At 41.7% G+C, this 12,116-nt stretch overlaps 1 protein-coding gene across 2 annotated transcripts; it reads right to left on the minus strand.

The window, feature by feature from the left end:
* Window positions 1–309: 309 nt before the first annotated feature.
* haus3 (HAUS augmin-like complex, subunit 3) lies at window positions 310–8,436 on the minus strand. Of its 2 annotated transcripts, none has more exons than XM_075451367.1 (6): window positions 8,323–8,436; window positions 6,604–7,629; window positions 5,510–5,719; window positions 3,878–4,110; window positions 3,363–3,597; window positions 310–758 (listed from the first exon to the last, which is right to left on the minus strand). In XM_075451367.1, the coding sequence occupies exons 2-6, from the start codon at window positions 7,609–7,611 to the stop codon at window positions 534–536; spliced, it is 1,911 nt and encodes a 636-aa protein (XP_075307482.1). In that variant the 5' UTR covers window positions 7,612–7,629; window positions 8,323–8,436; the 3' UTR covers window positions 310–533. The 2 variants fall into 2 exon arrangements, with proteins under 2 accessions (XP_075307482.1, XP_075307481.1); XM_075451366.1 differs by having other exon boundaries at window positions 313–758; window positions 3,312–3,597; window positions 8,323–8,435.
* Window positions 8,437–12,116: the final 3,680 nt, after the last annotated feature.

A 12,116-nucleotide genomic window follows, 5' to 3' on the forward strand; every position in this document is an offset into this window, starting at 1 on the left:
TACTATAAAGTTCCTGACTTTCCCTGCGACTTCTGGTGAGTTGGATGCACCCGGGCTCGTTGAGATTCTGGGCTCGCAGGACAGCCAGGATCCTCTGAGCCTCCTGGGACAGGGGGCCTGCATACAACATGCTGCCCGACACCTCCGTCCCCCTGAAACGAGCACCTGTTTGACTCTGACTGTGGATTCTCCAGCTAATAAAAGACCTAAACAGGACAAAGAAGAGCTGGTTTCAGTGACCTAAACCAACTTGTTCCAAACACCAGGAAAGACATAAGAATTAAAACTCCATCAGGATTGAATTGTACTTTATTTATCAGAGGAGAAAGAAGAAATGAGATATTTTAGAACACCGTGAGAGACGTAACAGGAATGTTTGCACAGAGCTCATTTTCCCCCAGAGTTCACTGCTGTCCATCATCTGAAAACGAGCTGGTTGGTTCACACTCGTTATCGGGGCTGCCTTCATCAGAATGGTAATAAAGCTGGAGGCCGAGCCGGCTGCGAGAGCTCTTTCTGGATCCTGGCAGCTTTTACTGCTGCCCTCTCGCGGCCATTTTGCCCTCCAGATCCTCCACCATCTTCTGCAGCAGCCGGGCGTCCAAGTGGAAGTAGATGTACAATTCCCTCTGTCGCCTGAGAAGGGCATTACGCTCCAGCTGAGAGCGCTTGGTTTTCACTTCTCCCAGGATTTCCTGCATAATCTGCTGCAAAGTCTGCAGCTGAGACTGCGCTTCCACGAGCTTCAGCGCCAGCTCCTGCAGACGCAGACGCAGGTTCAGAAACAAGGAACACGTTTAAATTCAATCTCCAAAATCATATGGTTTCAAATAAAGTCATTTATATGGAAGCCCAGAGCGGACGTGGTACGCATAAACTTTTTTTTGATGGTTTTCTCGAGATAATTATGTCGTTATAACAAGTTAATTTACCGATGGTTTTCGAGGCCACTTTTTCTCCCCAGTCCGCCCCCGTTTATATGCGTTTATTTGTTTCTCTTTCATATCAGCCCGCATCATTCAAAGAGACGGCCGGCTCGACTGCAGCTCAACAGGCGTTTACACCTCAGTGATCCTGCTGATATAGGCTACGGCTACACGAAAACGAAACAAGTTTTTTTTTTTAAAAAACGGGTACGAAAAAGATTTTGACCACACAGGGGAGCTTCTCTGTCCACATGACAACGCGACGCTTGCTGAAAACGATGCAGTACACACAAAACACCTCTAGGTGCGCTGTAAGCCACCCCCACCAGTTACACCAGAACAATAGAAGAAGCAATGCGCATGCGTGTACGCCCCTACTTCAACCAGCGCGAAGCTCACGTTGTTCCTTCAACAACGCCGCTGTAGTTAGCAGTGTCTGCAGCAGTGCTGCTATCAATGTTGTGGGGTCCATGATGATCGCTGTCTGTCCTTGTTGTGTTGTCTTCTTCTTCCGGATTTTGAATGGAAGCCGCTTTTTGTTCTGGTCACTGACGTATGTGTATACGTCACTGGCGTTAGCCATGTGGCTGTGCAGACGTAAACAAATCCGTTTTCGCTGTAACAATGGAAACGAAACGACACCGTTTTCAAATCTTCCCACCCTGGAACCCGTTCTCAAAAACTATCGTTTTGGGGTAGTGGGAACGCCGGCTCCGTGTGGCCGCGACAGCCAAACGATAAGAAAAAGTATCGTTTATAGTGAAAAACGTTTTCGTGTAGCCGAAGCCATAGTCGACTTCATCAGTGACCAGCTGAGGGGGCCAGGCCGTCTCCATGGTTACCGAATGATGCACGAGAGGTGCAGTTATCGTTTTCTCGAGAAAACTAAATGCTTGTGACACCAGCGGGATTTGCTTTGTGCGTTTTCACAGCAGAATTGTTACACAAACGCTCCACATTCCATGTTTGATTCATTGGCTACTTTATTCAGTTTTCAATGAAAGGGGGGTAAAGATGGGTACACCTTTGCTAGAAATACATATAAACACATATAAACAGGGGCGGACTGGGGAGAAAAAGTGGCCTCGAAAACTATCGGTAAATTAACTCGTTATCACGAGAAAGCCATTTTTAAAAATAAGTTTATACGTACCACGTCCGCTCTGGGCTTCCGTACATTTATCTTGTACACAAACATTTCTTTCATGCAATCCTAACCAGATGCATGTATCACATTACAAGCACAGCACGGATTCAAATATAATCCAACCACAATAAATCAAATGACTGGGCAGCTTCAGACAAACACAAGTACCGGCCACTCCTTCCCCTCTGAAAAGGTGGCTTTTGTGTGAGATGACTGTGACTCAACAGAATAAAAAGCAACTGAAGTGGAGTAATGTTTGCTGGCAGAAAATCCACAAGTCATAAAGTGTGTTGACAGGCCAAAGCTCAAGGATTATTGTACTCCAAAGGTTGTAAAGGTGGCTTTGTCTCTCATTAGGGAAAATAAAATAACATTTGCAGAGTCATGGTGATGTTTCTGTTTCTCACCGTCACTGCACAGTTGGGAGTAAAACCAAACTATCAGCATGACTATGAATCAACAGCTGGAACAGGAATCTAATACTTTCCCAACATAAATTCACTTGCAACTGGCCATTAAAGTGACTGCAAATGTGTTGTTGCCATTTTAACTTTAAATTAAGCACACAGACCCATTAAAATAGAGCATGTGGGACAGACCTGACACAGACAGCTATGCTTCTTTTCCTTCATTATCATGCTTATGTTGTTCTGAAGCAGAGGACTATTAACAGTCAGACTATTCAAACAATAAGGTCGCTTAAAGTAGCCACCTGGACTACAGCTGATGCTTGCACCATCTGTTATTTCTCTTTTAGTAGCCTCTTATCCTTTCTCTTATATTATTCATTAAACCAAGTTAGTAATTAAAGCCCAACAGGTTAGCAACTGGCCAATTGAACTGGTCCAATCTACATTTTTCTGGTCCTGGACCATCGGGCTGCTCGTTACATTGAATTCTGACTATGCTGGAGGGACAAAAAGCACAAGTTCTATTAAATTTGTTATAAGCTGACAAGAATATATAGAAAACTTAAATAAAATGTGTAAAAGCTGGGCAGTCAGAACAGAAAGAAACATCGTGCAGGGAAGCAGCTCCACCTGATTGACTACAGTGCCCGATACGTACGTCTCTGTTGAGTGTCAAATGAGAACAATGTGCCAAAGACAAACATTTTGTGCCCCCCAGCTTCCCCTCACCAACAGTGACAAGTAATGAAAAGGAATCAACTGACTCACATTCAGAGTTGAGATCACTCTACATGGTTGCTCAAAGAGACAGAAAAGAAACAAACCCACCTGTGCGTTGGGGCAAAGGAGCTCCTGATCAGTGACGGCCACTGGACGTACCTGCGGGGCCAAGACCAGCTGCTGGAGCTCTGTGTACGTGGCCCTTTGGAGGGCCTCGCAGTCCCCGTTCAGCCGAGCTGCCGTGTAGCGCTGCTCACGGCAGGCACCGGCCAGAGAGTCCCGGGTGAGCTGGAGGTTGTTTGCCAGGTCGCGAGCGGCCTTCTCCAAAGCTTCAAATGTTCGAAAAGGCTCCGATCGACCGTGGTCCGAATCGCGGTCGAGGATCTGGAGCAGTCTGAAGATTGGAAATGAGAGCAAGTTACATTTCAAACTGAGACAGTCTTCCTTCAGCTGTGCATTTAGTGTCATGAGAAGCTTTAAACACGCATTTTAAAGGGATAGTTCGCCTCTTTTGACATGAAGCTGTATGACATCCCATATTAGCATATTAGCAACTATCCGGATTACCTTTGTCAACGCCAAAATGAGTCTGGAACTGGGATGGGATGTCATACAGCTTCATGTCAAAAGAGGCGAACTATCCCTTTAAGTCCCTACAGATCAGACCGTCTTACCTGCTGAATGCAGCATCCTTGCAGCTGATGATGGGGTTGGGTCTTGGGTTGATTGCCAGGTCTGGGTGTGCCAGAGACTCGATCCTTTCAGACGCCGCTTTGCTTTCTTTCAGCAGTCTGCCGTTAAGTTCTCGCAGCTGCTTGTGACACGTTTTCCACCTCCTCATCTCCATCTCCTGAGCCAGGAGGACCAAGTCAAAGGACGCTTTCTGGCGTAGCAAGTAGTTACATACCTGTGTGGAAAGATGAACGTTTAATTATGGGCGCCAATGCCGAAGGCATCAAGGCACACATGGTCCGACCGGGATAAAAAGCACATCCCTGCGTGTCCACCCATCGGGAATAGTGTGCTTGCCCTATTTGGAGGCCTCATAACTCAGCCATACTTCAGCATAAAGACATCATTCAAAGCTTAAACGGGGCAGGAAACACTCAACTTTAACTGAACTAAAGCGTTTTGTCGATAGATTTTATAGATTTGACACAATGGCGGTTTAAGTTTTAGCAAAAAAAAAAACAGGACTCCTCTCACTCTGCTATCCTGTGAACGGTGAACGGTCCGTTCACAATGATTGGATAGTGTTTTTCCTGGATTGTTCGTTCTAGAGGCCACTAAAACTTTTCATATTTGTGTCAAAACTTTTAATTAATTGGTTGCAATGGGGGTGTGAAGAGTATTTCAAGCAATATGCAAAAAAATGTTCCAGAAAAAGATCCCCTACCCCGCCTTTAACGTGTGTCAAAAGTATTTTGACCGAATTGGCCGTGGAGTCAGTAGCAATACAATTCAACCCAGCGGCTAACCATATCATTAGCTAGCACAGACGTTATACATTTTGAGATTTCAAAAGCAGCGCACCTACTGTACCTCTCTCAGCTTCCGTGTTCCACAGGCGTGCACACAAATCGATCGCCGAAGTCATACACTATAGTATTCCAAAATTGTCTTTTAGTCCACCAAAAACGACCCTCGGGAACCGAACTACACATTGCCATGTTTGTTATTGTTTCCTATCGAACAGCTGACTCGTTTCAACACCCATATTCGCCGTGATCAATTTGTGCGCACGCCTGTGGAACACGGAAGCTGAGAGAAGTACAGTAGGTGCGCTGTTTTTGAAATCTCAAAATGTATCATGTCTGTGCTAGCTAACGGTATTGTTAGCCCCTGGGTTGAATTGTATTGCTACTGACACCACGGCCAATTCGGTCAAAAGTATTTTGATACACGTTAAGAGCCTCAGGAAAGGTTAAAAGCTTGCCCGATAGAGCCCGCTTTCATGGAAATCAGCGCAATCGGACAACTTTGCGCAGCGGGCATGAAAATTTCTCGCGGTTTTCCCTATGGCCAACTTTCCTTGGTCTCCAACAGATGGGATAGGTTTGTAAAATGGCCGGAATTCTCCTTTAAGGTCCAAAACCAGGACTTTTTTTTTAATGAATTCTTATGACTCTCGGCCCATTAAAGCATTAATGTTTGCTAATATGTGTCCCATATGTGTGACAATGTTTTAGAGCAAGCCATATTCATTTTCACTTGTCTGGATCTGACCTTTAACAAGTCTGTTGTTTATCATGTATTTGTATCACAGAAATGGTCTCGGGGTGAAGTTAGTGGTGTCGGGTAGTAACCTGGTCCTGTCTGGAAGTGTAGTAGTCTTGTCTGGCCAGTTGTAGCGCGAGGTCTCCCCTCACGACTGGAACATTGAGCAGCCTGGCCGACTCCCTGAGGGCAGCAGGAACTGGTCCATGAAGCAGAGCTTCCCGCTCAGCCTCCACAGCCTGCAGCTCCTTCCTGGACACGACTTCACGCACATGCAGGGAGGAGGAGGTGGAAATGCTCTGGTAGAGTGAAGTGAGAGATGCAAGAGAGATTTAGAAAATAAGTCACAACAAAAACGTAACAAAGACAAGCGCATGCTTACAAAAGCCTGTAATGAAATCACATTCAACTTCATATATTAAAACAAAATGGGAGAAGGAAGGAGGAACAACTATATCTGAAGAAGAAGGGGCAACAATACAGAAGTATAAATGGATGTGTACCAGCTCACAGAAGTGGAGGGAGTTTGGCTGGAAAACCCTGATTAGGTGCTTTAATCACACCCTCCCAGAAATCTCACTATGATATAACTCCTCTGTCTGCTGGAGGAAGTGCGGAAATCAAAGTGCAAACCATGACCATATTTTCTGGGACTGCCCGGTGATGAAGGACTATTGGAAAGAGAAACACAACGCCCTACAGGATATCTTCAAATTAAGTAATAAATATCCTGCTGGTGGCTTGTAAAAGGAATATTACCAGGAAATGGCTTTCACAGGAGAGCCCCACTGTTAACATATGAATGAACATCACAATGAACATATATAAAATGAAGAGAATAAAAGCATTTTTTAGTCTCAAACTGGAGAAATTCGCCTCATATTGGGAAAACTGGGTCAATTATGTCGATTTTATTTTTACAAAACAGTAACTATGCCATATAAAAAGGATCACATCCCCACTTGCACATAGTCTGGTGTTTTTTGTTATTTGTTTGTTTTTCTTTTCATCGTTTAGACATAAAACAAAAATACTACTTTGGCATTTAGGACAGACACAAGATGTATGCACATGTACCGGATGTGAATGTTTGTTTCTGAATGTCAATAAAAATAAAGAAAATAAGTCAGGGTGGTATAAGAATACTTTAAAGTAAAAAAAAAAAAAAAAAAGTCTGTTTTACCTTAGTATGACAAGCCTTTTCAGAGAGCCAGTCCAATCCAGCTTTGACACTCGTCTCCTCTGCCATGGCCAGCATCAGCTGGTGCTGAGCCACAAGATGTGACCACTGAAGTCTGGCCATCTCCGTCCTCCTGCGCTCAACTGCCCCATCTGCCCCATCATGCTCATTCTCTTCCTCCTCTTTATCGTCACAAGAACTGAGGTCCAGAACCTGAAAGCGCTTAGAACAAGAAGTTTCCACAATGTCTGATATTCCCTGGAAGAAATGCTTCCTTGTGAAGGCGGCGAGGGTTTTGGTATTGAGCTCCTCCTGCTGCAGGTAGGGGCTCAGTGACAGCTGAGACAGGAGGGCGGAGGATCTCCGAGAGATGGATGGGTTTGAGTGGACTGCAGGGTCTCCGTTTTGCTTGGCTTCTGGTTGAGGGAGATATGACGCAAGCTTGTTCACCTCCTGGTTTAGGTTTTGTAGCAGTGTGTTGGTGTCAGCGTTCTCAGCTCCAATAGAGGCGCTGGCTTCCTTTAGCTTACACGCGGTGCTGTCCAGCTCCGCGGTCAGTTTCAGGCCAACATCTGCACGGGACATGGCCACAACCTGCAACTTGTTGTATCGCCGCTGCTTCAGCTCTTTCTCTTGGGTGAGTGCCTTGAGCTCGGCCTCCAAATCCTCTATGGCCAAATCCTCCTCCTCTGGAAACAGGGAGGACGAGGAAGAAAAGGGCCCAAGGCTGTTTGCACTGCTCTGATCTGAAGGCCCGAGGGTTTTAAGGACCTCGCCCAAGGCTGCCTCATCCAGTATTGGTTTGCCGGACTTCCGTAGCTGCTGGAATGCGAGCGCCTCCTCGGTGGTGAGGACATTGCTCCGGTCGAGGGTCCGACAGACAAAGCGCAACAAGTGAAGGTTCTCCGGAGCGCAGTCAAACAGCCAATCGAACTCTGAGGCCTTCAGTGAAGATGCACCAGGATAACCTAAACGGCCCAGGGCCTCCACAAACTGGGAACCATCTAACATGTTTGGTGTCTGTCCCCACTCAATAGTCACCCAGCAGCACAATGCAGATTAAGAAGGAACAGATAGAAAGCAAATAAAGTGAGAAAACATATACATATATATTTACAAACGTTTGGGAGAGGTTAGAGCTGGGTAGAGAATAAATAAGAGATAATAGCTTAAAAAATACAAATGTAACACCGTTTCATATGGCCATAGATCAGATATATTAATATTTATGTTAATTTGGGAGTAAATAGAAGAGTCTAGTGGTAAAGTGGACGGACATAACATCACGTTAGTAAGTTGTGTTTTGTCCCAGCAGTAAATTACGTTTAAACCATGTCAATTTAATCCGACTTAATCGAAACAAAAGTGGCTCCTCATAAGTGACGAAATGTTAACTTCGACGTCTCTGGGTTCTTTTTAACGGACTGTCGACCGTTAAGAAAACTTTCTGAAAAAATGTCCGGTCTTTGCCAACATATTCTAAACAACATGTGATATTTTTGGAGAGATATAATAAGGTTTGAAAGAGTACTTAAGTTGGTAAACCAGTCGCTTTGGCGTCGTAAAGCTACCACCTCTGCATTTAGCACAAAAACAAATCTAGCTAGCTAAAGTTAACAGTTGCTATACGCTAGCTCGTTTATAGCTAGTGAGACGAGCCAGCCTCGTAAAGTTTCATGGTTTTGGTCAGTTGTGATAGCACTATTTCACCACAATACTTACAAATTTATTCAAAGATTAAATGTAGTTTGCATTTTGTCCGTTGTTGTTCCTGTCGGATATCTGCCCGCGCCAAACCTCCAAACCGAGCGTGCGTCATCACGCAGAAACGTCCTTCTTCTTCTTCTTCTTCTTCTGTTTAATGGCGGGTCATATCTTTTCGACATATACCGCCACCTACTGAACTACTTCACAGGAGTGTGTAATAAGGACATAGCCTATGACATTTCATTTCAAATCAACAAAGTAAACTAAAACAAAACCAAATAAACAGAAATAAAATTAAAAATAAAACATTATTAAATTCTTTTCAATAAACCTGTATCATTTAGATACATAAGTAAATATCTGATTCTTATTTCTTTCATTTCTTGTTCCTGCAATACATTGTTAATTTAATTTTCTGCCTCAAGGTTTTTCCATATCTGTCTGGATTGATCAAACTTTTTACATTTAAATAAAACATGTGCGACATCTTCTAACACTTGACATTCTGAGCACATGCCATTACTTTTCCCTATCAAATATAAACTAGCATTAAGGCCTGTATGACCCAATCTCAGTCTGGTAAATGCGACTTCTTCCTGTCTGTTAAGACCCAATGATGTAATTATTTTCCCTCCTATACTTCTCTGGTTCTGATGGTAGTGTCTGGCATTACTCTCTGCTTCCCATTCATTTTGCCATCTTTTCATAATTTCTGCTTGGATAAATGCTTTAATATCACCTTTGCCCATTGGAACTTGAATCGTAACTTGCTCTGATTCCATTGCCTTTTTAGCTAGTTTGTCAGCCATTTCGTTTCCCATAATGCCATAATGGCCTGGAATCCAACAAAACTGAATTATTAATCCTAGGTTAGAAATATTTAATAACAGGTGCTTCACTTCTAATATCAGATCCTCACGTGTTGTGTTTCCTGTTATAAACCTTTGTAGTGCTGCCATAGAGTCAGTACAGATAATTGTTCTAAGAGGCTTGATCTCTTCCACCCATCGTAGGGCTGTTATTATTGCAGTCATAGAGTATATTGATAGGAAGTCACTCACTCTGTATTTGTATCTCTTATCAAATTCTGGGATGTAAATACCAATACCACACCGACCATTGAGGTCTTTAGATCCATCTGTAAATATTTTCATATATCCATAATAATTATTCAAATAGTTTAAGCAAGCATTAGTAAAACTTTGTTTGATACTATGTTCTCTTTTTTCTGCCAATAAATCAATGTTTACTATTGGATCAGGGAGCACCCACGGAGGAATACAACTTAAAGCTAATGCTGGTCCACATTTTATCTCTTTTAGACCATAATTATTAACTAATTTATCAATATTCCAACCAAACCCATTGGACTTTTTAGAATATTCCCAGCAATCATTAAATACAGAGAGAGATGGGTTGTTAGAACTTCCCTTCAGCCTGACCCAGTAGGTTAATGACAATTTATCATATCTGAACTTAATAGGAGGTTCCTTGGCTTCTACTAATAAAGCACTTGTAGGAGTTGTTGAATAGGCACCTAGGGCAATCCTTAGAGCCCTAAATTGCATTCTTTCAATTTTCTTAAGGGAAGACTTACATGCTGAGCTATATATTATACAGCCATACTCAATATTTGATCTGATCAGTGCTATATATATATGTCAATCAAAGATTGCCTGTCAGTTCCCCAGTTATGTCCAGTGACCATCCTCATAAGATTAATTACCTTTTTACATTTGGTTTCAATATATTCAATGTGATATTTCCATGTGAGTTTGGAGTCCAACCACATTCCCAGATACTTAAATTTTCCCTTCTCTCAAGTTGTTGATTATATAGCATAAGTTTGTGGGTTTCATGAACTTTCTTCCTGGTAAAATACACAACCTGTGATTTTTGTACAGAAAATTTAAAACCCCAATCCACTCCCCATTGCTCAAGTATATTAATATCCTTTTGCATCTTGCCATTAACATATGTGATGTTGTGCCCTCTTCTCCAGATGACAGCATCATCTGCATATAATAAACCTTCATTATTTTCTCCCAGTTTCTCGTATATGTCATTAATCATTAAATTGAACAAGATCGGACTAATAACACTTCCTTGAGGAATACCATTTTCTACAATAAATTCATCGGATAGTGTATCACCTACTTTGATCCATATGGACCGTTGAGAAAGGAAGTTAAGTATATAGTTATACATTTTCCCACGAATTCCTAATTTTTCTAGCTTGATCAAAAGACCTTCTCTCCACATAGTATCATAAGCTTTCTCAATATCCAGAAACACTGCAACCATCACTTCTTTCATTACTAATGACTTTTCAATTTCATTGCATACTTTTACCAAAGCATCAGTTGTTGACTTGCACTTCCTAAATCCTGTTTGATATCCTTTAAGAGGGTTGGTGTATTCTAAGAAATAATTTAGACGTGCTACCAAAAGTTTTTCCATTAGTTTGCCAAGATGTGAAGTGAGTGCAATAGGTCTATAATTTCCTGGGTCACTTGAGTCTTTCCCTGGTTTAGGGAATGGAAGGATTCTCTCCCATTTCCATATATATGGTAATTTCCCTTCATTCCATACTTTGTTAAAAAGATTAAGTATTTTTTCTAAAATATTGTTCGGTAATTTCCTGAACAGAACACAACATAAGTTATCATTCCCTGGAGCAGAGCATGCAGTATTATTTAATGCCCTTTTAAGTTCTGTCATATTAAACTCTGAATCCATAAAAGACATATTTGATTCTTTGGTGTATAAGATATTCCGGTTTACTTTCATTACTTCTTCTTTCCGTTTTTTATATCATTCCTCAAGATGGTTACCCTTGTGTATATCTGCAAAACCTTTAGCCAGCATATTGGCTTTATCAATGTCTGAAATGGCTTGAATCCCATCTTTGATTAAAACAGGGATGTGAGGAGGTTTATATTTTCCTATCATCTTCTTTATCATCATCCAAACTTCATTCAAAGTTGTTTCTCTACCTATTGAAGAACAAAAGTGTCTCCATGATTCCCTCTTAATCTCTTTAATTATTTTCCGAGCTACAGCCTTCTTCCCTTGATAACTAATAAGATTGTCCATCGTAAGTGTTCTACGTAGTATTTTAAAGGCTCTATTCCTATCCTTGATGGCTTTAGAGCACTTATCGTTCCACCATGGAACGTTAATTTGTTTCTTTTGATTTTGATTAATAGGAATACTTTGACTAGCAGCAGAAAATATAAACGCACTGACATTTCCATTCATTTCATCAACTGTTTGTTCATTATTAATGGATAGATTTCCACTTCCTTCACATATTTCTACATATTTCTCCCAGTCTGCTTTTTTAAAAACCCATCTTTGAGGAACATAGCCTTGTTCAATCTTGATCTCAACATCAACTTGGCATATAATTGGGAAGTGGTCACTACCCATGCTTGTATTTGTATTTATTTCCCACTCACATCTACTAGCAATTTTCCTATTTACTAAGGTAAGATCAATACAGGACATTTAATTTTTATAAATATTAATTCTAGTGCCATGGCCATTATTTAAACATACTAACATTCTGTCATTCATCATGTCTTCTACTGCTTCACCATTCAAATCTGTCTGTTTACTGCCCCATAAACTATTGTGAGCATTGAAGTCCCCACACCAAATCTCTCTGCCGTTTTCCTTGACAATACTTTTCAATAATTCACTAGTTAATGGTTTACATGGGTTGTAATAGGTAATGATTGTAAAATTCCCACTAACTTCATTAAATATTTCAGTAATCACACATTCATGATCTTTGGACTTAGTAT

Source organism: Odontesthes bonariensis, chromosome 19 (genome assembly GCF_027942865.1).
Source record: "Odontesthes bonariensis isolate fOdoBon6 chromosome 19, fOdoBon6.hap1, whole genome shotgun sequence".
NCBI classification, from domain to species: Eukaryota; Metazoa; Chordata; class Actinopteri; order Atheriniformes; family Atherinopsidae; genus Odontesthes; species Odontesthes bonariensis.